Genomic DNA, 25,470 nt, shown 5'->3' with positions numbered 1-25,470 from the left:
GTCCTTTTGAAGAAACCCAGGCCCTTCCAGGAAAGGAAACTTCTCCTGAAAAATTGCTAGGGCTTGTTGAAGGGACTCACTGAGCGGTAATATGCATTGTACTTTCTTTTTTGGAATTGTCTGATTATTTCAGGATCAAAACATAACAGAAATCATTCTGAGTTTTGCTTTGATGATAAGAGCAGCAATCAAATCCAAATAGGGCACAAATGTTCGAGGTTGATTGCTGTGTAAGTAAACCTATTTTAGAGGCCCTGACAGCTGAGCAGTAGCAACCATAGGGAATTAAGGATTGCAAAATGTAAAAGCCACACCTTCACCAGTTACTATCAAAGGCCAGTTTTCTGGAATGGCTATTGGTGACAGTAAGCCTTTCTGTAGTTTCTGCATAGGAACCATGGATGCATTGACAGTTATTAAATAAGATAAAATTGAGCCAGAGAGATAGCATGGAGGTAGGGCATTTGCCTTGCATGCAGAAGAATGGTGGTTTGAATCCCGGCATTACATATGGTCCCCCAAGCTCGTCAGGAGCGATTTCTGAGCATAGAGCCAGGAGTAACCCCTGAGCACTGCCGGGTGTGACTCAAAAACAAAAAACAAAAAATAAAAAAGTCTCAGCTACCTGATTTCTTTTGTATAACAAATATAGGGTAATTCTATTCAGGAAAGGATATTTCTTTTTTTAATAATATGTTTATTTTAGCAACATGATTACAAACATGTTTGTAGTTGGGTTTCAGTCATAAAAAGAAAAGGTTTCAATGTGTCCCAGTCTTAGCTACTCATCAACTAAGTTTCTCAGAGCCTCTAGTTTTGTGCTGTTTATGAGTCATTGGGGAATCCAGATTGGAACATTCGGTTTCCATTTAATTGAAATGAGTGTCACTTTAACCCAGTGGCCCCAATTATAAAGGCGAAACTTCTGAGCTTCTGGGCTGAAAGGGGGCTGGGCAATAAGGCAAAACAACTGAGCTGGCGAAATGAGAGGGTGTTGGGCAAGGGATGTGATATTCCATTCTCCATTGCTATGCAAATCACACCCCCAGATGTTCATGGAAACTGGATCTATGAATGGTAGAAATACAGCTTGTTGATTTTCTGGTCCTAAGCACTTCAAAAACCTAGTGATTTGGTGAAGAGATGCTGGGGGCAAACACCACCTATTCCTTCCAGGCTATAAATTATATTCTGCAATGTTCAATTGTGGGGTCAGTGTTTTAAAGCAATCACAGAAACTTTAGTGCTAAAGTAAAACATTCCTTCAAACTCTCAGCCCTGAATTTTAAGCTTCAACACTGGATATTCTCCATTAAGCTTAGCAGCAAAAGCTAATGGATTAGCTGAAACATCAGGGTTTTTACTTCCAAAATGTATTATTATTTTCCAGGTATAAGAAAGTAATAAAATTTGAGCTATGTTTTCGCCTTTTTTAAAAGCCCAAATTGTGGGCATGGAAACAAGAACTATTATTTCTCCAATGTGTTCAAAAGTTATAATTCCTAGATGAGCAGAAATACCTTTAAGAGTCAGACTGCTTCTCCCCATTATCAGTCCCACAACTCCGGAAGGAATTGGCTCTTTTCTGATGATCTTACCTTGTAAGGGCACTGAGCTGGTATTATGGTTAGTTAATTCAGGACAGGGTATATTGAGAACATAGCTTCCTGAGGTGGCAGGCTTTAGTGAGCTTATGCTGTAGAGTTCTCTTTGGTTGGGCTGGGAAGATGAATTATTGATGATAAATGGGGGGCATGGAATTGGCCCCTGGACCAGTTTCCTGAAACAGGATAATTAAGTCTTGGCCTGAATGGAGGCAAGGAGCAGAAAAGGGTGGCATCCTGCAGTCTTTACAGAAATGTCCCATTTTGCCACAGTTAAAACATCTGACCTGAATTCTCAGGGCTAGTGTTTGGACTCCTCTGGTTGCTGGATAAACGATTAGAAGATGAAAAACAATCTCTATCCCGAATGAATCCTTTGCTGCACCTCCGGCAAAGTCCAGGTGGTCTCCTTGGGCTGCTTTCACTATGTCCACTAACTGGATAAGTGTATCTATTCTGGTTCACCAGAATAGGATAGGTTGATAAAGGGGCAGTGGCAGGTGGAGAGGGAGAACTGTATATTCCACATTCCTACAAGTATATAGAAATCCCATGATATCTTCTCTTTCCCTAATGGGACATAATATAGCCTGATATTTTCATTGGCATTGCCAGAGGCTATCGTTTTCTTTTTTTTGGGGGGGGGGCCACACCCGGCAGTGCTCAGGGGTTACTCCTGGCTGTCTGCTCAGAAATAGCTCCTGACAGGCACGAGGGACCATATGGGACACTGGGATTCGAACCAACCACCTTTGGTTCTGGATCAGCTGCTTGCAAGGCAAACACTGCTGTGCTATCTCTCTGGGCCCGGCTATCCTTTTCATTAGGACCTGTTGTGTTACCATGTCTTTAATTTGCCTCCAGATAGCTTCTGTCAGTTTCCCTAGAAATTCTGCATAAGGAGCTGGAGAGATAGATAGCATGGAGGTAAGGCATTTGCCTTACATGTAGAAGGTCGGTGGTTCAAATCCCGGCATCCCATATGGTCCCCTGAGCCTTCCAGGAGCGATTTCTGAGCATAGAGCCAGGAGTAAGCCCTGAGCGCTGCCAGCTGTGACACCCCCCCCCAAATACCGCATAAGGATTAGGAGCTTCTGGGAAAATCTTTGTAGAGCTACTCTTACATTCAGCATCATCAATTTTTCCCCAAGGCTTCAATGAGAGCTTTTTGATGAGTTCCAAAACACATGGGATAATTTTGCCTTATTTATTTCTGAGAACTCCTCTTCTCCTATCAGGAGCAATGGAACTCTTGTAACTAACTAGAGTGATCTAGGCTATTAAGCTTAGTCTTAGCTCCTTCATAAAACCACATCTCCAGGTACCAAGGAATTCAACACAATGGAGAAAGTGGACCATTCTCCAAGCATGCTTTTTTATTTTTATTTTTTTCCTCCTCCTTCTTCCCTAAGCATGCTTTTTTTAAATTGACAGAGATATTCCATATTTAAACCCACATGGGTTTAAGTTTTACTATTTTTATGATTGGAAGAGGTTAGTATCAGGCCTGTTAGTCCAATTTCTCTGAAAATTGGCATCTGCAGTGGGAGTGGGGTGAGTGGCAACCTTACAGTTCTGCTTTCTGATTCAGCATCCAATTGAGCTGTCACTACCTCACTTTTTTTTTTTTTGCATTAATTTCACTTAATAAGTTACTATCAGGCTGGAGCGATAGCACAGTGGTAGGGCCTTGTACACAATAATCGTTGACGGACCCCAGTTCGATTCCCAGCATCCCATATGGTCCCCCAAGCCTTCCAGGAGCAATTTCTGAGTGAAGAGCCACGAATAACCCCTGAGTGCCGCCAGGAGTAACCCCAAAACCAAAAAATAAGTCAATATCTACTGGTGAAGTGGCTGGCATCTCCTCTGGCCTAAAGCCAGTTCAAAGTGGTTGCATTACCAGCATCAGGGCTTTTGGCTTGACCTCGTGTAATTACTGGAAATGAGCTTTTGTTTTTCAGAGTTGGATGCATTTTAGAAAGAGTTGAAACTGTTTTAGAAACAGTTGAAAGTTTCAGGAGCAGTTGGAAACATTTTTGAAAGTTTGGCTCTAATTTTTTGTATTTCACAATACAAATTATAATAATGAGAAGGAACACTACCAGAGTAACTAGCATATAAATTATAATGTCAGGGTTTTTTTTTGGGGGGGCCACACCCGGCGTTGCTCAGGGGTTACTCCTGGCTGTCTGCTCAGAAATAGCTCCTGGCAGGCACGGGGGACCATATGGGACACCTGGATTTGAACCAACCACCTTTGGTCCTGGATGGGCTGCTTGCAAGGCGAACGCCACTGTGCTATCTCTCTGGGATGTCAGTTTGTTTTAACTTGACAGTTGGAACAAAGAAGGTAGCAAAAGCGTGAAAAGAGGCTATGGTTCCTCAACTCAACACCAAACTATTGTCACAACTTTAAACCAAATAGAAGCTAACTTAAAAATCCAAGACGGGGACTGGAGTGGTGGCACTTCAGGAGAGGAAAGGCATCTGCCCTGCCAGCGCTAGCCTAGGACGGACCATGGTTCGAGCCCCAGCATCCCAGATGGTCCCCCAAGCCAGGAGTGATTTCTGAGCACATAGCCAAAAGTAACCTCCGAGTGTCACCGGTTGTGGGCTCCCCCTCCCCCCAAAAAAAATCCAAGGCGGAAAAATTCACTTGGGAACATGGGACTACTACCCCAGAGAACATCTCACCAGTCATAGACAGATTCCCTGTTCCAGATGCCAGGTATAAATGAAGTGGGTAAGGTCAGATCTCAAGATGTCACTGGTGAAGTCAGAATCGCTGGATGTAGAAATCACTGGTGAGGTTGGATCTCAGGTGAGTAGAGAACTCACCAAGAAGCCTCCACCAGCCACTTTGGAAGAGTAACTCAGCTTTTCGTAGGTGGGAAAGGTCTATTCTTACTAGAGGAGAGTAAGGTGTGGACTAAGGTGATTAGCTTAAAAAACTGGGACCTGTAACCATGAAGAGAGATTCAGCCCAGTCACACAGGTCCAGATGAGGCCCTTCGGCATGCACATATATGCACATGTGAGTACATGGAGAATGAACCCAGGGCACACATGCACACGAACATACATGAAGACAGCCATCCACACATGAAAATGCAGGTACACATGGAGTAGGTGTGCACAAAAGACACATTTACCACGTGTACCCACAGGAGTGGACACAACGTCTCATGCAGACTCCTGCTCTCCTGCCCCTCCTCACCATGTCTGGGCCCACACTCCATGGCCTGTGCATGGACAATAGAAGGCTATGCTGGTGTGCCATTTCTCCTGCCCCCAGTGCTGCATCCAGCTGCTGGCCGCTGCCAGGGGAAAGGGTAGGTGCTGCCCATGACCTCGACAGAAATGGAAGTGATAACACCTCTTCAGCAGGATCTGTACCCCTCAGGCCCAGACAACCTCTAGCTGGCAGTGCCCAGCCCACTGCGGGCCCATGGGTGGGACTGAGGGTTGGCTTGGTGAGTAGTACCCAGGGTATGGGATCAGGCACACGTCCTAGCCCACCCTCTGTCCAGTCACGCAGAGCCTGCGCAGTGCAGCGCTGGAGGACTGTGCCCTGTGCCAGGAGAGCCCGCCGTCGTCCGAGCTGGCAGCCAAGACCCAAGATGGGGCCCTGGAAGGTGCGTGGAGCCAGGCCTGGAGCCTGCCTACACAGGCTGCGGGTTGCACTGGGTTTGGTCGGGAAGCGGCATTGGGCCATTGTGTCAGCTTGGAGAAACCAGCTGAAAGCCTTTAGGAGCCCTGACCCTGGGGAACAGGGGCCAGTAGGATTCAACTCTCAACTCCAGCCACTCTTTAAGTCGCCTCTCCCAGGGCTGGTCTGGGTGTGGTTACAGATGTGCCTTTCCAGACGCCAAGATTGGGACTATAATCTGTCCCTCTACGGGGGCTTGCAGCACTGTACCCCAGAACCGTGCCACTTGCCCAGGAAGGGCATGACCCAGGCTGGTCCTGGATCCTGGGATATGACTTGGGGTGAAGCCACGTGCCCGGCCGTAGGGGTGCCCACAGATACGCCAGCCTGCGAGGGAACCAATTCCTGGGAGTGGGTTTGGGGCAGAGCTGGATGTAGGGGAGAACCCGGGCCCTGCCTGGCAGCACACAGGCACGCTGACCTGGGTAGGGCTGCAGGCTGTCCTGGCCTGCCCAGTGTGTCTGGATAGTGATGGGGGGACCCTGGTTGGGGGTCACCGGGAACCCCAACCAACGCCGCCCGCTGGAGAGCGCAGCCTGCGTCCCACCCTGCTGGCGCCCCGTGACAGGTCCCTTGCTCTGGCCACAGATCCGCCCGAGTGGGTCCCCGATGAAGTCTGCGGCGTCTGCACGGCCTGCAAGGCGCCGTTCACGGTCATCCGCAGGAAGCACCACTGCCGCAGCTGCGGGAAGGTGGGCCGGGGACGCGGCGGCGGGCACGGGTGTGGCGGGGCAGGCCCAGGGGTGGGGTGGCGGCCCGGGGCGCGCTGCCCGCCCGCCCTGAGCCCTCGCCCTGCCCTCCCTGTGTCCGCTCCGCAGATCTTCTGCTCGCGCTGCTCGTCGCACTCGGCGCCGCTGCCGCGCTACGGGCAGGTGCGCCCGGTGCGGGTCTGCACGCACTGCTACGTGTTCCACGTGACGCCCTTCTACCGCGACAAGGCGGCGCTCTGACCCGGGACCGGCACCGGGCTCCCGTCTCGGGCTTCGCGCGCGACCGGGTCGCGGCTTCGTCGGGGCCGGGCCGGGCCGGGCATAAACCTGTTTCGGACCCTCTGCCGCCTCTGTCGCCTCCACGCCGCCGCCCCACGCACGGTGGGGTCCGGGCTCAGGGCTGCGCCGGGGCTTCCTGGAGAGCCGGGGGCGCCGGCATCTCGCGGTGGGGACCCCGGAGGGCGCGGGTGGGAAGGTGACCGGTGACCCGGACAGACGCTGCGGGACAGGGCACCGGCACCTGCGGATCTCCGGCCCTGAGCGCCCGCAGCACAAGCCAGACCCGCTCAGGGCAGGGCGTCCCGGTGCTGGCTGGGGCCACCCGAGCTACAGCAGAGGGACCCCGTGGCCTTCCTCGCGGCAGCAGCCCCACCCCGCATGCTGCACAGCTCAGGTGGGCTGCGGGGACTCCTGAGCTCAGACCTCGAGGCAGAGGCGGGGCGCAGCGGTACTGCGGGGAGGCCTCAAACACACCCACCTGGGTGCTCTCCCCAGCGCCACATAGGGTGTCTCGAACATGGCCAGGGATGATCCTGTGGACCCCAAATGGAAACAGGTTGTTAAGGCACCCAGTCCAAATGCCCCCCAAAGTTGCCCTGGCTGCGCTGAGTGGGGGGCCGCATGGAGGCCTTTCTGTCCAATGCCTTCCCGCTGCCCTCTGAGGAGGGGACCCAGCCAGCAGCCGTCCCTCCAGGGGCTCTGAGAGACCTGCTCAAGCCCACAGGAGTGTGTGGGCACCTCATTCTCCCACACAGTGGGTCCTTCATGGTGCCCACCTGGCTCCGATGCCCTCCTCTGCTACCAGGTAGGGAAAGTGAGGCTCAGTGAGGTTAAGTGACCCAACAAGGGTTTCACAGACTAGAATCAGGGCAGCTTCGGGAGCCCCATGAGGGAGTGGAGGGCACTGGGCCTTGTGTCAGGGCTAAGCAGCATCCCTCCAGTGCTGAATGATGACCCAGGCCAGGGCCCAACAAGACCGACAGCAACCAATGGAGTCCCTTTAGCTCTCTGCCTGGACCGAGGGCTGCACTCAGCCCCACGCCCAATGTGAGAAAGACTGCAGAAAAGGGCAGGAGGAAGAGAAAAGAATGAGGCGAAGTAGGGAAGACAGGATTGAGAGGGGAAAGGCAAGTGGAGAAGGGGAAAGGGATTATGAAGGGAGAGGGGGGAGAGAGGAGGGAAGGGGAAAGAAGGAGGATGGAGGTAGAGAAGGGAGGAAGGAGAGGAAGGGGGAGGGAGAGGGAGAAGGGAGAGGGCAGTGTTAGACTTAAGACACAAGCTTCCCAGCAGGCTGAGGGGCCTGTGGGCTGGGGCAGGAAGACTGGGAAATTTCTAGATGTTTCCCTTATTTGGGTGTCCTTAGGCCCTGGAATGCCCTCATGGGCCCTGGGGAGGGGAGCAAACTGACCCGGACCCTCCCGTGCTGTGCCCACCCCCCATCCCAGTTCTCATCCTATTTCTAGCTGGAGCAAAGAGCTGCAAAGGAAAGGCCAGACTGTCCAGAGGCACCTGCACACCCTGAGTTCCACCCAAAACAAACTCTGCTGGAGACTCAACGGGGACAGACCTAGGGGAAAACTGGGGCAAGTCGGGGCCCGGGCCCCTTGTATGACTTCATGATGACTGGGGGTGGGTACTTGGCTCAGACACTGCCTGGACTAGGGATTGGCCAGGAAAGACAAAGGAATGCAGTAGGGGTGCAGGCAGGCAAGGAGTTTCTCAGAAGGTTCTGGGATGTGCCATCAGATGTCACCCTATAATTTGGCAGGTGGCACTGCTGGCCCCCACCTGCCAGCACAGGCCCAGCACAACCAGGGAACACTCAGTACCTGTGCCTCAGGGGTACCCTTCCTCAGGACATCTCCAGTTACCACCCACCCTGGCCCACCAGTCCTGGAGCCATCCATGGTGTGTGGGGATAGCCACTCCCGCCTCTCCTCTCTCCTGGCAAAGGGGACAACTTTCACACCACCACAAAGCCAGGAGCAGGTGAGGGTGGCAGCCTCCTCCCAGCAGGATACAGGGCCCTGCCTGTAGTGAGGTTGCTGTAAACCCAGGAGGCAAGGAAAGAGTCCATTCTGGGGTGCCAGAGCGATGGTACAGTGGGTAGGGCGTTTGCCTCGCAACTGGCCAATCAGGGTTTGATTCTCAGCATTGCATGTAGTCCCGAGCTTGCCAGGAATGATTTCTGAGCACAGAGCCGGGAGTAACCAACCCCTAAGCGCTGCCGGTGTGGCCCAAAAACAACAACAAAAATAATTTTAAAAGTAATAAGAGGGGCCCGGAGGGATAGCACAGCGGCGTTTGCCTTGCAAGCAGCCAATCCAGGACCCAAGGTGGTTGGTTCCAATCCCGGTGTCCCATAGGGTCCCCCATATGGTGCCTGCCAGGAGCTGTTTCTGAGCAGACAGCCAGGAGTGACCCCTGAGCAACGCCGGGGGTGGCCCAAAAACCAAAAAATAAATAAGTAAATAAAAGTAATAAGAGTTCCTTCCGGCTGGGGTGCAGGCCAGGAAGGGGGTGTCTTCGTGTCCTCCCTGGGTCTGGGCCACTCAGGGCGTGGAGGTGGGGAAACGGCTGTCCCAGCTCTGACCACAGGGCCAGCAGCGCCAGGAAGTGCTGGTTCCCGCGTGGCTGCAGCCTGGGGTTCACAAGCCGGGGGTGCTTGCGGTGGTCCCCTCCCCCGCCCACCTGACCCTGGTCTGGGTCGCAGGACCCCCGTCTAGTGCGCCCCTGGGAGCCCACTGGCCACCCCAGCAGAGTTGGGGCTCCTCCTGTACCGCCCCGGCCCCACTCTCAGCCTCCTTTCTCCCACGCAACAGCCTCTTAGCGGGTTCGCCTTCCCGGGACGCGTGCCACAGCCCCGCTCGGAAGACACACCTAGACACACGGTAGTTCGGGGGCCGCAGGTTCCCCGCACCTCCCAGGTCCCGCCCGGGTCGCACTGGACGCGCAGGGACAGGCCTGGATTCCCAGCGCTCGCCCCGCCGGCTCGCCCCGAACTTCCTCCCTCCGCGCGGCCGTCGGGCCGTCGCGCGCTCATTGGCTGCGCGCCGCCAGGCAGCACCCCCTACTTTACATAGCCAATGGGCGCGCGGCGCCTACTTAGCATGCAGGGAATGCTTCAATCAGCGAGCGCGGGGGCCGGGCCGCCACGTGCTGTTGCTAAGCTCGTGCCACTGACTTGCCCCTCGCGCTGCCAGCCAATGGCGACCCGCTCGGCCGCTGTCAACATTCGGGCCCCGCCCGCGAGGCGCTGGCTCGCCGCTCATTGGCTGGCGCCGCGCGCAGCACCCGCCTCCAGGCCGGGTCCGCGCTCCCCATTGGCTGGCGGCCCGTGTGGCCCGGAGGTGTCAACTCAGCCCGAGGCCGCGACTCCGCCGGGCCGGGCAGGGCAGCGGTGGCGCCGGGCGTGCGGGGCGTGCGGCGAGCGAAGCCGGCCGGAGCGGGCCAGGCAGCGGCCGCCGCCGTCCCGGCGCGCGGGGACGATGGAGCTGAACTCGCTGCTGCTGCTGCTGGAGGCCGCCGAGTACCTGGAGCGCAGGGACCGAGGTAGCGCCCCGCGCGGCTGAGCGCCTTTGTGCGCCGGGCGGGCGGGCGAGGGCCGGCCCGGGGCCCCAGTGACCGACCGCGCCGCCCCGTGTCCTCCGCAGAGGCCGAGCACGGCTACGCCTCGGTGCTGCCCTTGGACGGCGACTACGCCCGGAAGAAAACAAAGGCGGCCGGCCTGGTGCGCAAGGCCCCGAACAACAGGTACCGGCCCCTGCGCCCGGCCCGACCCGCAGGCCCCTCCCAAAGCCCCGGCCCGGCCGCCCCGCACGCCCGGGCCCGCGCCTGGCCCCGACGCCTCCCTCCCTCGCAGCCCAGGCGGTCGGCGTGGAAGAGGCAGCGCGCCCCGGCCGGCCCCGCCCGGCCCCGCCCGCCGTCGCCATTTTCCGCGGCCGCGCCTCCCGGGCCTGTCGCGTAAACAGTGCCACGAGTACAGCCCGCGCCCCCGCCCGGGGCTGCGGGGAGCAGGGCTGGGCCGTGTCCGACGTCTCCAAGGTCGGGGAACCCCTAGCGAACCTTGCAGCTCAGGACCACTCCAGCCCGGCCCCCTAGAGCCCCACCGCCTGTTCAGCCTGACTCGAGGAGTCCAGTGATGAGCCGTGGGCCACTTTGGCTCCTGGCCTTAGGGTTGGGGCAGGTGGACAGAGCCGAGGACGCTCCGGAGGGAGCCAGCTGCAGAGCCCTCGAGGGGTCAGAGCTGAAGCAGCCAGGAGGATGCACTGCTCACCGGCTGGCTGGCAGGGAATTGGCAAAGGCACCACCTGCCCAGGTGCTGGGGGCAGCTTGGGGTCAGGGCGCCACGGCTCAAGTGAGCCTCACTGGCCCCTCCAAGGAGCTGCTGTCTTAGCTCCCCTTTTTCCACCGGGAAACAGACAGGTAGATGTCTCGGTATTTTTGTTTGCTTGTTTGTTTGTTTTGGTCACACCTGACAGCACTCAGGCGCTACTCCTGGCTCTACGCTCAGAAATCGCTCCTGGCTGGTTCGGGGACCCTATGGGATGCCGGGATTCGAACCACCGGCCTTCTGCATACAAGGCAAACGCCTTACCTCCATGCTATCTCTCCAGCCCCAGATTTCTCATTTTGAAACCGGAGTCTCTGGTGCTCCTTTTCTTCAGATTATGAGACTGACGCGCCAAGAGGGCAACCTCTGATGCTCCTTTTTCTGTCTCTGGGAACTCTGGGAGATGGACAGAGGGTTTCCAGCTTCCCCTGCTGCTCCTCTGGGCTCCTGAAGATTGCCTCGTGGCCACTGCCCTCTCTGCCCACTAACCCAGCGTGATATTCACCGGCCTGGGCAGACCTCATGCGTTTGGGGTTTCCCACACGCTTCTGTGTCCTGCTAGGCCAGGCACAGCCTAGGAATGGAGCAGGAGCTGGCAGCATATGCAGGCCAAAGGAGAGGCCTCTGGCCTTGAGGCAGTGCCAGTTAGTTCCCTGGCCAGTGGGACACATCCGGCCACTGAAGGGTGGGGAGTTCCCATATCTCTGTTCTTCTCCTGGTTGATCTTCGGGTGGGAGTCCTGGTTCCACATGACCCTCTGGTCCCCAGGCTGATGTGCCTGAGCAGGGGGCAGGTGCCACCTCCCAACCCAGATGAGAAGTGGGCGGTCAACCTGAGTGGGAGCAGCACATGAGCAGTGAGGGTGGCGGTGCTTCCCTGTCGCTCCCATGAGGAGGAATTGAACCTGGGTCACCAGGTGGAATCAGTGGTCCATCCTGCCTGACCTCCAGGAGCTACCCTGGTGTTTACGGGGCAGCCCTCTGGAGCTGGGCTCCGTGCAGGAGCATGAGGGTGTCCTAAGCTGCCTGATGCCCGTCTGAGCGGACCCCAGGGGAGCTGTCAGCGGTGCCATCATCCTAGCCAGGCTCAGCTCTTTCACAGCGCCCCATTCTTCTCCATGGGCTGCTCCATGGTGTCTCTGGACCTAGGCCTGCTCCATTATCTCCTTGGGTGTTATTGTGTGGGTCCAGGGTGGGTGGCACCGAGACCCAGCCCTGTCTCTGTGTGGCCCTGCAGAGTGCCCCCTCCACTCTGCTCTGTCCTGGTTCTCTGGCTGTCCTGTCTTTGCCGCGCGCCCTAAGTTCCTGGGGCCGGCATGGACTCTGTGTCTGTCTGTCCACACAGGTCTTCGCACAACGAGCTGGAGAAGCACAGGTGAGTGACTGCCCTGGGCCAGGCCTCTCCTGTCCTGTGGAGGCCACTGCCCTGCCCCCACCCCATGTTTCTGTGTTTGGAGCCGGTGGCCCCATGGGGTTGGTGGGGGACACTGTGTGTTTGGGAGAATGTCTGAGTGCCCCTACTACTGGACGGTGCCTGCGGCCAGGCAGGATTTCTCCTTGGGCTGGCCCCTGGTCCCTGCATCAGGCATATGCTTTCAAGCCATTTCCACTATGTGGTGCCCAGGGCTGTGGGCAGCATGTTCCAGCGGGATACTCTGGCCTGTGTGTCCCCTAGTACCTGCTACCAGTTGTGAATCAGGCCTGCACTGGACTTTTGAAAGGCAGGAAGGCTAATGGGGAGCTGAGGAGGCCTCTGCCTGACATGAGACTGTGGGACTAACTTTTTGGCACCCCGGCTATAGGTGGGCCCAAGACTCCGGACTCAGCCCTGCAGGCCACCTCCCCCACCCCCCCACCCCCACCCCCCCTGGCATCCTCATCTCTGCATTCAGCTGTCTAGTGAGCAGCTCTGAGCCCTCCCTGGGTCAGCCCAGTGGGTTCTGCCCTGCAGCAGCTCATCCTGGAGTACTCCCGGAGGAGCTGTGCTTACTGTGGGGCCATAACGGGGGTGGGGTGGAGGGGAGGGTGTGTTATCTGGGGAGGCTGCTGCCTGATTCCAGGAGGGCGAAAGTGGCTGAAGATGGCAGCCAGGGTCCAGCCTGAAGGGCTGTGGGATGACTAGACCTTAGCTACCTTCTCAAAGCTCGGGGACAGCAGGGTCAGTCAGACCACCCACAAGCATCTCTGCTTCTGGCCATCATGGATGGCTGTGGGGTCTAGGCACATGGGAGTTGCTCAGGGGCAGGGACTCCTGGAAACGGTCACAGGAAGTGCTAAGTGGAGGGAGGATGGAGAGGAGAGGGAGGAAGGAAGGAAGGAAGAGGAGGGGGGAGAAAGTGGAGGGAGGCAGATAGGGAGTTCCAGGAACGAGGAGGTGGAAGTAGTAAGGGAGGCCTGCAAAGAGAGGAGGAGAGGGAGGACTTGGAGGTGCTGGGGCCCCCTGTCCTGAGCTGCTTGCCTGGCAGGCCTATCCTCCCAGGAGAACACGCAGTAGGTCACTAAGGCCTGGGCTTGACAACCTGTGCCTCCACATGCCTGGCCTTGGGTCCCCGCTGTGGTGGCAGGCGGGACTGGGCGTGGGGTAGGGCTCTTCTCAGGCAGGTCTAGAAAACCCTTTGGGGGTGTGGGGCTTGGTCTTGAGTGTGCCCTGGCCTGGGAAGTGAAGACCTGAAAAGTGAGGGGCTCAGGAAAGTTAGTCAGGTGGCTTCCCTGGGCCCCTAGAACCTCGTCCTGACACCCAGACCTGGGGAGTTCATGCAGGCTCTGTATTTTGGTACTAGGACCACACTTGGGGGTCCACTCGTGCCCCACATCTTGGTGCTGGGGATGAGGCCTGAGAACAGCTTCTCCGGGAGCACTGGGGAGGCTCGTGTGTAGGGTCGGGCTGTAGACACCCCAGTGGATGCAGCAGTGGCCACAGATAGCTCTGTCCCCCAAACCCACAATTCAGAGCCTCTCAAGAAGGGGTGGGTTTAAAGCCAGGAATTCTGGGGACACTCATGGATGCCTGCTGACTGGGGCTCTGAAGCTTTTTCCCATGAGGACTTAGAAATCCAGGGTTGGGGGGGCCCGGGCGGTGGCGCTAGAGGTAAGGTGCCTGCCTTGCCTGCGCTAGCCTTGTACAGACCGTGGTTCGATCCCCCGGCGTCCCATATGGTCCCCCCAAGCCAGGAGTGACCCCTGAGTGTCACCCAGTGTGGCCCAAAAACCAAAAAAAAAAAAAAAAAAAAAAACAGAAATCCAGGGTAGGACCCAGTGAGACAGACTAGCCCTGGCCTTCACACGGTGACCAGATTTGATCCTTGGCACCCTATATGGTCCCCTGAAGCCCACTGGGAGTGTTTCCTGAGCTCGACCAGGGTTGACCGCAATCCGGAAAAAGAAAGGCTGGAGTCCATGGGAGAGAGTGCTTGCCTTGCATGTGGCCTAACTGGGTTCAATCCCAGCATCCAAATGGTCTCCAGGCACTACCAGGAGTGATCCCTGAGTGCAGTTAGGAGTAAGTCCTAAGCATCACTGGGTATAGCTAAAAATTAAAAAACTCCAGATGTTCCTAAGGCTAGGCTGTCTTCTGCGCCAAAAGGGGAGCTGCCCTGGTCACCCCAGGCTCACCGAGGCTGGCTCCTAGCCCCGATGGCCAGGCTGAGCACTGTGGTGCTCCCTGGTGTCTCCTGGGGCATAGGTGCAAGGCCTGTGTTTGTGTCATCCCCCGCAGCAGAGATGTGGTGCCTGAGCCCACTCCTAGAGTGCCCTCCTAGCCTCACCTGCAACCCTTGAGCCCAGTCATGTGTCTCATCTCACTGGGCACCAGGATCACTGCGGGTAGATGCTGTCTTTGCTTTGGGACGTACATAGTTTCCTCTGCTGGCACTGAGGAGTAGAGATGTTGGTCACAGGGTAACTGGCCTTAGCACCCCCGAGCTCGGGGTGATGCATATGGCCCATTTCAAGTGCTCTGGGAGCTCCCTTGGGGGGTCTGTGAGCTGAGCTGAGCTCTGTGTGTGTGTATGTGTGCATGTGTTGCGTGTGTGCGCGCATCTGTGTGTTTGCATGTTAGCTATGACTCTGTGTTCTCTGTCTCCATCCGGGAGCCCTTAACCCCTGCCTCTGTCATTCATGTTTCCACGTGTCTTGCCAATACTCTGGTCTGTGATTTGTCTCTCTCTCTTGGGCAGACATGTCTTTTCCTGACTGTAATATGTGGTTTCTTCTAGTATAGAAAACCTGGACAGTGTCCCCCAAAGCACAGAGCCCACGAGATAAACGCTGCCCAGCCGCCGGAGCCGCATCCACTGTTACCCGTCCAGTCTGTGTGTGCGTCTGCTGTGTCCTTTCACAGACCGCGCCCTCGCCTATGGCTCTGTCCGCTCCTGCCGGAGTGAGAGTGAGCTCGGGGTGGGGCGGGCGCCTCTTGCTTCTTCTCTCTTCCTGTTGGTCTATGTCCGCCCGTGTCCACCACCAGCTCCCGCTTGTGCCATCCACAGCAGATATCAGGGTCCTGTGGGGCATGGGGCAGGTGGCCTAGGAGGTCTGTGACTCTGGGGGTGTGACAAGCTGGATGAGGGAGACAGACCCCAGGCCTGGGGTGCCAAGTACTGACTTGAGAACAGGGGCCACCTGTGTGTGTGGGAGGCTAGGGGTTCACTTGAAGATGCCTCCACCTCCCACAGCCTTGTGGCCCAGTCTGGGCCCCTCTGCCCAGTTCTTTCCAGGGTCCAGCTGTGGCTTTCTCAGAGAGGAGATGGGAAGTGTTGGTGTGGTGGGGGGAGTGTGTTGCGCAGATGTGGAGCCCAGGCTCTGCCCCCCCCCCCCCCAGGACCTGGAGTGCCTGGGGTGGGACAGTGTTAGGAATGCGCCTGCTGCTCTCCTGAGACCTGGCCTAGGGTCCTGCTCTGGGGTGTGAGATAAGCCGATAAGCCCAGCATTATGGCTGGCCTTTCCACTCGACACCGCCCTCCCCAAGCTCTGTCCGATGTGTGGACACAGCCCAACCATGAGTCTAGTGTGCCACCGTGCCTGGGTGCCTCTGAAGCCTGAGCTGAGGACAGTCCCTTTGGGCTCTGTGGATCACCCAGGGGTTCGGGCCCAGGTGGCTGTCAAGCTCAAGCCAAGGGCCCCCTCTTGCAGGGGTGTTGAGGGCGCCTCCAGCCATCTTGTGGGGGTGTTGGTTGAGGGTGGCCCTGCCCCACCTGGCGCCTATACTTTGTACAGCCCGGCTGACCCATCTCTGGCTCTTTCAGACGGGCCAAGCTTAGGCTCTATCTGGAGCAGCTGAAGCAGCTGGTGCCACTCGGGCCGGACAGCACCCGCCACACCACACTGAGCCTCCTGAAACGCGCCAAGACCCACATCAAGGTGAGCGGGTGCCCTACGTGGTGGTGGGTGACCTCCTTTGGGCCAGGCTGTGAAGGGCAGTGCCCGAAGGAGGGCACCTGGAGGGCCAGGAGGTGTTGGTGCCTGTGGAAGCCGGGGAATGGAGGTGGTCTGGGCTGTAGGCTACGGTAGGATGCCTGTTGTCGCAACCCAGGAACCCTACCTAGAAGAGGGGCCACACTTCCCGGAGGAAAGGGGGGTGCTGCCCACCCCCACCCCTGAGCTCACTGCTCCGACCTCTGCGCCCCAGAAACTGGAGGAGCAGGACCGCTGGGCGCTGAGCATGAAAGAGCAGCTTCGGCGAGAGCATCGTTTCCTGAAACGACGCCTGGAGCAGCTGTCGCTGGGCAGCCTGGAGCGCATCCGCACTGATAGCACCGGCTCCGCCTTATCCACCGACTCTGAGCAAGGTGGGCAGGGTCTGGGTGGAGGAGTCATTGGGTGGGGGCTCCTGAGACCAATGGGAGCTCTGGGTACGTAGGTGAATGGCTCGAGTAGGCTTTGAGGGGATGAGGGGGCCTCCAAATGGGCAGACTCTGAACCCCGAGGGCTCGCAGTGGGGGATTTGGGTAGGGACAGGGGTTCTGGATGGGTGAGAGGGCTTCAAGCATGGGTGGGGTCTTTGAGTAGGGTGGAGGTCTCCTGGCAGGGCAAGGTGCATCTCTGGGCTGATGTTCCTCCTAGTGGATGTGTCTCCTGACCCTCCCTTTGGAACTCTTCCCGAACCCCTCAAAATTCCCCCTATGGATTTGCCCCTGGGAAGGGAGAGTATGACCATGACCTCTGGGCTGTGCTGCCCTCGGTTGCCTGACGGCGGCCTCGTGCTTGCAGAGGTGGATGTGGAGGGCATGGAGTTCGGTCCCGGTGAGCTGGACAGTGCTGGCAGCAGCAGCGATGCCGACGACCAGGACAGCCTACAGGGCGGAGGCTGCAGCAGCAATTACGGGCCACCCAGCCGGCATCTGTCATAGGCCTGGCACCAACCCTGTCGCCTGCCAACAGCCCTGGGCTCACTGCTGGGCTATTCTAGGACCACTGTGCCACCTGCACCCCTGTCCCAGGGACCCCTCAGCTGGCGGAACCCCCTGAGGCCTGCCCCAGATTCTTAAGCATTTTGGAAGTATTAAAAGTCATTGCTGCACCCGGTGGGCGCCGTGTTGGGGCTTAATGAGCACTGTGGGGAGCTCAGACCCCAGCCTGGACCCCTGGAGGAGGTATGGACTGAGGAAGAAAGCCGGGTACTGTGTGCTGGGTGCCAGGCATGGACTCTGGGAACTACCAAGGTGGAATTGGTTCTACTAGGCAGGTGGGCAGGTGGGTGGGGGCTTATGAGCTACCCATAGGCTGGCCCTTTTGCTGTGCGAGGCCCCTTGGCGCCCCACTGGCCTGGGCCTCCTGCCATCTCCTCTGTGCCTGCCAGGCTCCTCAGGGCTTTCTCCTCTCCTGCAGAAAAAAAAAATTGCTGCACTGCTTAGGCCCGTTTGGGAGAGGTGCTTTTCCCAAAACACCAGAGCAGCTGTTTTGTATTATACACAGAGCAGACGGGCTCTGGCGCAGGGGCCAACTTTTGTACTCTATTTTCCTAGCTGTGTTGCGTCCTTGTGTGTCTCAGGGACTCATCCGTGTGCCTGTGCCCCTAGCCCACCACCAGCATCTCCCCTCACCTGACAGGACCTCCATACTGCCCTCTGGGAGGCCTGGGGCTGGGAGATGGACAGACCGGCAGGGGCCATGGAAGCAGCCCATAGGCCTGCCTATGCTTGACTTCTCTGAGTTTGGGACCACACAGAGGAAGGCTTTGGCCCTGGGGATGTGGCTGGCACTTGGGGGCCTGTTCCTGAGACCACTCACTTGTACTCTTGGGAGATATGGGAAGGGGCTTTCCCCACAATGGGTCTTCCTGTACAGCATGTCCCCAATGTGTGAAAGCAGCATTCGATGGCTAGGTCCTCAGACAAACGGGTGCCTGGAAACAGGTGTGGCCCCAAAGTTATGGCGACAGGAAACAGGAACTGGGGCATCTGTAGGAACATCGCCGGGGCTGTTGGAGAGCATCTGGCCCTGCTGGCTGCGTCCACCCAACCTCCCTTCACCAGCCCATGTGCTGGTGTCTATTCAGTGCAAGTGTGTCTATCATTTCTTATCTATCCACAGAGGAAGCTCCAGACTCTGTTGTGGCCTATGGCAGCTGAGACTTTCACCCTGTGGTGCCCTTTTGGGCTCCCTCAATCCTGTACTCCCACTAGCAGTGCCAAGTTGAAGCCCCTGCCATCTGGTCTGGCTGCAGGTGGCACCCTGGTTACCCAGGGTCTGTGGAGGCTTGTCAGGAAATCGCTTCCCTGCTGCTGCAGGGGTCTGGAGTGGGCAAGCAGCCTTCCTGAGGCGAGGCCGTGCCCTCCCCTCTCCTCTCTGCCCCACACAGGCCTAGCTACTTGGTCCCTGGGCTGCTGTATCGCAGCCCTGTTGTTCTCTGGGCCTGCTAACCTGGACAATCCCTTCTGCCAGGCACAGGCCAGTTTCCATGCTGGAGACTGGGGCCCCAGTAGGTCTGGTGCTGGCCACCCGGGCATGTTACAGGGGTCACGCCTCCTGTCCCCAGGGGTATCTGTGCTGTATTTTCTGTCTTTGTAACATAAATACAGATTTTATACCTCACCCCTGTGGCTTCATGATTTTTTTTTTATGATTTTCATCTGTGTGTCTTGGGGTCACACCCAGTGGTGCTCAGGGATTACTCCTGGCTCTGTGCTCAGGGATCACTCCCAGAGAGGCGTATGAGATCCTATGGGGTGCTGGAGATTGAAACTGGGTCAGTCATGTGCAGGGTCAGCGTCCTGCCCTTGGACCTTTCTCAGGCTTTGCTTGGTTCTCTCTGCTCTCGTGCACTGCTCATCCCTGCCCTGGGAATTTCACTGACAGTTTAAGCTGTGCTTCCCCCTGCTTTCTGGAATCCCCCAACCCCTGAAACCCCAACTGCCTCCCTGGCTGCCCCTCCCGGAGCTCCTGGAGCTCGCACCTTCGCTGGACTCATGGGGCCCCCATACTGCCCCCTGATGCCCGTGGCCTCCACCTGCTTTCCTGCCCCTGCTGCTGGTGCCTTCTCACTGCCATCCACTGCCATATGGCAGGTGTAGAGTGTCCACATGCAGTGGCAGGACAGATCACAGGCTGGCCACCACTGCCCCAGTTACCCCCTTGCCACCAACAAGAGGCCCAATCAGGTTCTTAGGACCCCGATTTTGGGCACCTGGGGCTGGGCAGAGGGTACTCGAGAAGAGCACAGAGAGCTGGGTGGCTCCGTGGCATGGGGGTGGGCCGCTGTGACGGGGTAGCGCTCACAGGGTACTCCCAACCCAAGCAGAAAGCACCACTGTGTCCCAGGGACACCCTAGGAAATCTTACCAGGGCCAAAATGATTCTCAAGTGGCAGAGCACCTGTCACATGTGTGGGTCAGGCCTACCAACCTGGACACAGTCTGTGCTCACCCTCCACAAACTGATACCATTATTCCTCCTGGGAAAACAAGGGAGGATTCACACCCACTTGAATTCCTCCTCCATCCTGTCACTTCTTGTCTCCACTTTGAGTGTGTGTGAGCTCTGGAGCTTGCTGGCTTCAGGCTGGAATGTGTCATGGATAGGAAACTGAGGCACGAAGCAATTTGCAGGAGGGTTTGTGTCAACCTGCCCTGTCCCCTGAGAAGCTCCTTTGTGCTGTTTCCCCACCTTGTTTCAGGCCAGAATGAGCCTCTAAACTCCCAGCTGGGACTCGGTGGCACCTCCTTTTTACTCCTAGTCCAGACATCCTCTCCCAAGTGCTGCAGCTGCTTCTGGCGCCTCTGAGGGGGGACCCCTGTCCCCTGCCCTTCATTACCTCCCAAGGCTTCTTCTCCTCCATGCCGAACCCCCTGCCAGTCTCACTGGATTTTTTAGTAAAGTGGGGCTGTAGCTGTCCTGCTTCTTGGAAGTGGTTCTTGGGCCCTGCTCCTTATCACTTTCTGTTCCTCTGTTTCTGCATCCCTTAATGAGGTCCTGCCTATCCTTCTACCGCAGCCTTCTGGACCTTACACCCCCATAGCCCATCCTACAGGGCCACCTAAGACTCCAGCCTCCTGCCTCGAGCTTTGCTGTTGTGCAAGTGGCAGCAGCTGGAAGACACCCCCTCCCTGCTCCTGCGCCAACCCCCAAACGGCGGGGCTCCCCTAGGTGAAGGCATCACAGGAAGCAGTGCTGTAGTATCTCAGCCCAAGTCTCTCTCTGGCCTCCAGGCAGCCCTGACCCTTTTCCAGACAGGGTGTCCCTCCCCCATTGACCTGAAAGCATGATCACGTGGCTCATGAGAAAACTAGGGACTTTGGTTGGAGAATAGAAAACATCTTGCTTGCTTCTTTTCTGCTTGCTTTTATTTGGGGGCCCTATGGGGTGATCTTGGTTGGTCCCAGAGACTAGACCAGGCTAGTGCCAGGGACTGAGCCTGTACCTCCTGTATGCGAAGCCCTTTGGGCTCCCTCCAACCTGTTCTCTGCTTTCTTTTTATTTTATTTTTGGTTTGGTGGCCATACCCAGCAGTACTCAGCAGGTATTCTTTGCTCCGCTCTCAGAAATTACTCCTGGCAGACTTGGGAGACCATATGGGATGCTGGGGATCGAATCCAGGTCAACCACAGCATGCCAGACAAGCGCCCTACCTGCTGTGCTATCACTATGGCCTCTGCTCTCTTAAAAGCCTGAGGTAATCTTAAGTGCTGAGACATTTTTGAGCACCACTGGTGAATGATTAGGTCCTCACCACTATTTTTTCCTTTCTTGATTTTTGGGTCACATCTACTGATGCTCAGGGGTTATTCTAGGCTCTGCACTCAGGAATGACTCCTGGCAGTAGTTGGGAGACCAATTGAGAAGCCAGGAATGGAAACCTGGATACATGCAAGTCAAATTTTCTAACCACTGTACTATCATGCTGGAGCCCCAGCATTGGTGGATATTTTCTTTTTTTTTTTTTCTTTCGGTTTTTGGGTCACCCAGCAGTGCTCAGAGGTTCCTCCTGGCTCTACGCTCAGAAATCGCTCCTGGCAGGCTCGGGGGACCATATGGGATGCTTGGATTCGAACCACCGTCCTTCTGCATGTAAGGCAAACACCCTACCTCCATGCTATCTCTCCGGCGGTGGTGGATATTTTCTTGATTTGGGAGCCACACTCAGCAATGCTCAGCACTCAGGAATTACTCCTGGCAGTGCTTCAAGTTCCATATATGTGCTGGGGATGGAGCCTGGGTTGGCCACCTGCAAGACAAGCCCTCTAACCATTATACTACTATCTTTCCAGCCCCAACTCTCAACATTCTTACTTTATATCTTCATGGCTTATTTTGCCGCATAAACATTTACAAACAAAACAGTAACAGTAGCAGTCCACAATCACATGGAAAGTGAATGATTTGGCCAACCACCCAGGAGCTACCTGATAAAGTGTGTAGGAGAATGGTCATGTACCTGGGTCTGCCCTCTGTCCCCACTTATGCAAAGCCATCTCTTTCTCTTTGGCATCTTCATTGCTGAGTTCCTCCTTGCTTCTATAAATACCCCCAAATTTCTCTTTTTCTTTTTCTGTTTGCTTTTTTTGGGCCACAATCAGCAATGCTTAGGGCTTGCTCCTGTCACTACTCTCAGGGCTCACTCCTGGAGGTGTTTAGGAGCCATATGTGTGGTGCCAGGGATGGACCATGGGTTGGCTGTGTGTAAGGCAAATGCCCTCCCCACTGTGTTATCACTTAGGCTCTCTCTCATCTTTTTTTTTTTTTTTTTTTTGGGCCACACCTGACGTTGCTCAGGGGTTATTCCTGGCTGTCTGCTCAGAATAGCTCCTGGCAGGCACGGGGGACCGTATGGGACACCGGGATTCGAACCAACCACCTTTGGTTCTGGATCGGCTGCTTGCAAGGCAAACGCCGCTGTGCTATCTCTCCGGGCCCGGCTCTCTCTCATCTTAAGAAAGATGAGGGCCCGGAGAGATAGCACAGCCAATCCAGGACCAAAGGTGGTTGGTTCGAATCCCGGTGTCCCATAGGGTCCCCCGTGCCTGCCAGGAGCTATTTCTGAGCAGACAGCCAGGAGTAACTCCTGAGCATCACTGGGTGTGGCCCCCCCCCCAAAAAAAAAAAAAAAGATGGAGCAGGGGACCAGAGAGATAACATGGAAGTAAGGTGTTTGCCTTTCATGCAGAAGGTCATTGGTTTGAATCCCGGCATCCCATATGGTCCCCCGAGCCTGCCAGGAGCAATTTCTGAGCATGGAGCCAGGAGTAACCCCTGAGCGCCGCCAGGTGTGACCCAAAAACAAAACTAAACAAACAAAAAAACACAACAAAAGAAAGATGGAGCAATAGCACAGCACAGAGCGTGTTTGCCTTGCACTTGGCTGACCTGGGTTTCATCCCCAGCATCCCATATGGTCCCGAGCCCCCCAGGAGTGATTTCTGACCAGAGAGCCAGGAGTAACCCCTGAGGGCTGCCAAGGGGGGGAAAAAAAGAGGAGAGGGGAGGAGGAGGGTGGGGAGGAGGAAGGGGGAAAGGAAGGAGAGGAGAGGGGAGGGGTGGGGAAGAGAGGAGAGGGAGGGGAGGAGAAGGGGGAAAGGGAGGGGAGGCGAGGAGAGGAGGAGAGATGAATCCAGCAGAGCTCCTCCCTTCTCTCCCCTGGGCCCACATTCCCACCCCCTTGCCTAGGATCACTGCCCTTTTCCCTATCCCACATCTCTGCCTCCTCATTAGGGCCAGACACAGCCCCCACTTCTGTTAGAACTGCTGAGTCCAACTGCCCTCCTTTGGCAAAGTGATCTGGGTCCTCCACTCCAGGGCTGGGCTGGGTGCTGTGCGGTGTTTTTTTTTTTTTTGTTTTGTTTTTTCTGTCATGTTTGTGTTTCAGATCATTTTGGGCACAGTCTTGTAGAAAAGAAGGATAAAATTTAAAAAACAGAAGAGAATAAAACTGGAGACAAATGATAAATGGGAAGGAAGTATATCCAACTGAAGCATAATTCATAGGCCTGGGGGTGGATCAGTGGTACCTGCCATACACCCATGAGGCAGTGGGCTGGCTTTCCAGCACAGCCTACATGTGACTTTGCTGTCTGGGTTCTGAGTTCAGCACCAGACTATGCCATCTTGGAGCACTGTGGCCAAGTGTGTGCAGCACCAAAGCTGTCTGCAGTGAAGGTGTGCAATTCCTGAGGCCCGTGCAACTATAGTAAGCACCATGACCAGATGTGCAGAGAATCACAACTGATGCGTTACCTTTTTTTTTTTTTTTTTGGTGGTTTTTGGGTTACACCCGGCAATGCTCAGGGGTTTTTCCTGGCTCCATGCTCAGAAATTGCCCCTGGCAGGCACGGGGGACCATATGGGACGCCGGGATTCGAACCGATGACCTTCTGCATGAAAGGTAAACGCCTTACCTCCGTGCTATCTCTCCAGTCCCCTGATGCGTTACCTTAATGAGCCCCACAACTAAGTGTGTGTGACCTGCCCTCTCATTGTTTGAACAGGGAAGGGAAGGGGGCAAAGAAAAAAGAGGAACATATACCCATTATCTTTCTTATTTGTCCTTAAAACTAGGAAGAGGGTGGCAGGAGTGATAGAACAGCGGTAGGGCATTTGCTTTGCATGTGGCCTATCCAGGACGGACCTTGGTTTGGTCCCCGGCATCCCATATGGCCCCCTGAGCTAGGAGCTCAGATCGATCTGAGCACATAGGTAGGAATAACCCCTGAGCATCCCAAGGTGTGGTCCAAAAAGCAAACAAAAGCAAAAACAAAAACAAACTTGGACAAGGGCAGGGTGTTTGCCTTGCACACGACCAACACAGGTTCAATCCCTACCATCCCATATGGTCCCCTGTGCCTGCCATGAGTAACTTCTACATACCACTGTGTGTGCACCCCAAAAGAAACAACTAGGAAGGGGGGCTGGAGTGACTTAGTAGGCAATGCTTCTAGTCATTTATTTTTTTTGGTTTTTGGGTCACACCCGGTGGTGCTCAAGGGTTACTTCTGGCTCTGCACTCAGAAATCACTCCTGGCGGGCTCGGGGGACCATATGGGATGCTGGGAATCGAACTGGGATCCATCCGGGCTTAGTTGAGTTCAAGGCTAACACCCATCCCTGTGCTATTACTCCAGCTCCAAGGCTCTAGTCTTGCAAGCAGCTGTAAACTCTGAGCACCTGCAGGTGTGGTCCAAATGGCAAAGGAAAAAAATAATAATAAAATGGGGGGAGGGAGAGAAATGGAAGGAACGGAAAAGCGTGTTCTGTGTACTTGGGGTATAAGAAGTGGAATCACGGGGTCGCACAAATGTGGATAAAGGAGTTTCTTAATGAAAAAGTTGCATTTTCCACTGTCACTATGTACCTTAAATATAACTGTCAAAGACTTGTAATTCACATTGGTGACAATAAACATTATTAGAAAAAAGAAAAGAAAAAATTCCATCTACAATTGCTCGTTGAATGAGAAATTTTCACATGATCCTGAGTGTATGTATATGAAATGGGAACACCTACAAAAGACTTGCCTATTGAATCATGTATCATAAAAATGATAAAGGTGACCCCCATTTAACAAGTGGGGCTGGAGCGGTGGCACGGCAGTAGGGCGTCTGCCTTGCACTCGTTAGCCTAGGACAGATCGCGGTTGGATCCCTCGGTGTTCCATACGGTCCCCCAAGCCAGGAAGGATTTCTGAGCGCATAGCCATGAGTAACCCCTGAGCAGGGCCGGGTGTGGCCGAAAAACAAACAAGCAAAAACTACAAATAAACAAGTGAGACTCCAAATAAGGGCAACATGGGCTGACGCTGAGGGGATGGGGGAGATTGGACTGTGTGCACTGATGATCAGAGTTCTAACCTGGCACGTTTAAGTGTTGATCAATAAAAACAAGTCTAGAGGATTTTGTCCTTCAGAGACCCAAGTCGTGTCCAATACAAAATCAATAACCTCAAAGGCCTAGTTTCTTGGCAAGGGAATTATCAGCCAGACTTGCACCCAACTTTGCAGCCTCCCTCCTGCATTTGCAGGGAATAAACGGGGCCACAGTGGCGGGGACTCATGGACCAAACTGGACTCAGCTGTATTTGTCTGTCTAGGCCCCTGACTCCAGCATTTTTACTATCAGTTTTAAAACATTAAAAATGAAAAGTGTCAATGCAGGGGGTCGTAAGGCACGGGAATAAGAGAACGTCTGTGTAAAATCAGGTTCATTAGAAAGGACACCCCCCGACCCGAGCACCGGCCGCTCGGAACCCAAAGGGCTGGCTGGCGTTCTCGGCCTTGCTGGGACCCTCTCCCTCTCCGCCCGGCCCGGCCGTGCAAGTGTCGCTTCAGCCCCAAAGTGGCCAAACTCCCCGACCGCTCCCTGGGCGCTGGGCCCCGCCTCTCGCCGAGCAGCCAATCAGCGCGCTCCGTGC

The 25,470-nt window shown here is 55.8% G+C and overlaps 2 protein-coding genes across 3 annotated transcripts in view; both read left to right on the top strand.

Moving 5' to 3' along the window:
* The window catches only part of ZFYVE28 (zinc finger FYVE-type containing 28), a 31,073-nt gene extending 24,797 nt beyond the window's left edge, over window positions 1–6,276 (top strand). For both annotated transcript variants that reach the window (XM_049789706.1, XM_049789708.1), the window contains 3 exons: window positions 5,138–5,242; window positions 5,905–6,008; window positions 6,135–6,276. In XM_049789706.1, coding sequence (XP_049645663.1) covers window positions 5,138–5,242; window positions 5,905–6,008; window positions 6,135–6,266 — 341 coding nt within the window. In that variant the 3' untranslated portion in view covers window positions 6,267–6,276. The remainder of the gene's footprint in view (window positions 1–5,137; window positions 5,243–5,904; window positions 6,009–6,134) is intronic.
* Window positions 6,277–9,672: 3,396 nt separating this feature from the next.
* On the top strand, window positions 9,673–17,156 carry MXD4 (MAX dimerization protein 4). The gene is made up of 6 exons (XM_049789745.1): window positions 9,673–9,857; window positions 9,959–10,058; window positions 11,983–12,012; window positions 15,878–15,992; window positions 16,261–16,420; window positions 16,842–17,156. Exons 1-6 carry the CDS (start codon window positions 9,794–9,796, stop codon window positions 16,979–16,981), a joined length of 609 nt encoding a protein of 202 aa, XP_049645702.1. The 5' UTR covers window positions 9,673–9,793; the 3' UTR covers window positions 16,982–17,156.
* The last annotated feature ends 8,314 nt before the right edge of the window (window positions 17,157–25,470 follow it).

Source organism: Suncus etruscus, chromosome 16 (genome assembly GCF_024139225.1).
Source record: "Suncus etruscus isolate mSunEtr1 chromosome 16, mSunEtr1.pri.cur, whole genome shotgun sequence".
Lineage (NCBI taxonomy): Eukaryota > Metazoa > Chordata > Mammalia > Eulipotyphla > Soricidae > Suncus > Suncus etruscus.
This window is presented reverse-complemented; position numbering and strand designations above follow the sequence as displayed.

What these genes read in the sequence shown, in the direction of transcription:
- MXD4 (XM_049789745.1), top strand. Translation starts at nt 9,794, where the DNA reads ATGGAGCTGAACTCGCTGCTGCTGCTGCTGGAGGCCGCCGAGTACCTG. An exon ending in CCTGGAGCGCAGGGACCGAG is followed by an intron (nt 9,858 to 9,958) that starts GTAGCGCCCCGC and finishes TGTCCTCCGCAG; the next exon opens with AGGCCGAGCACGGCTACGCC. An exon ending in GCGCCAAGACCCACATCAAG is followed by an intron (nt 15,993 to 16,260) that starts GTGAGCGGGTGC and finishes TCTGCGCCCCAG; the next exon opens with AAACTGGAGGAGCAGGACCG.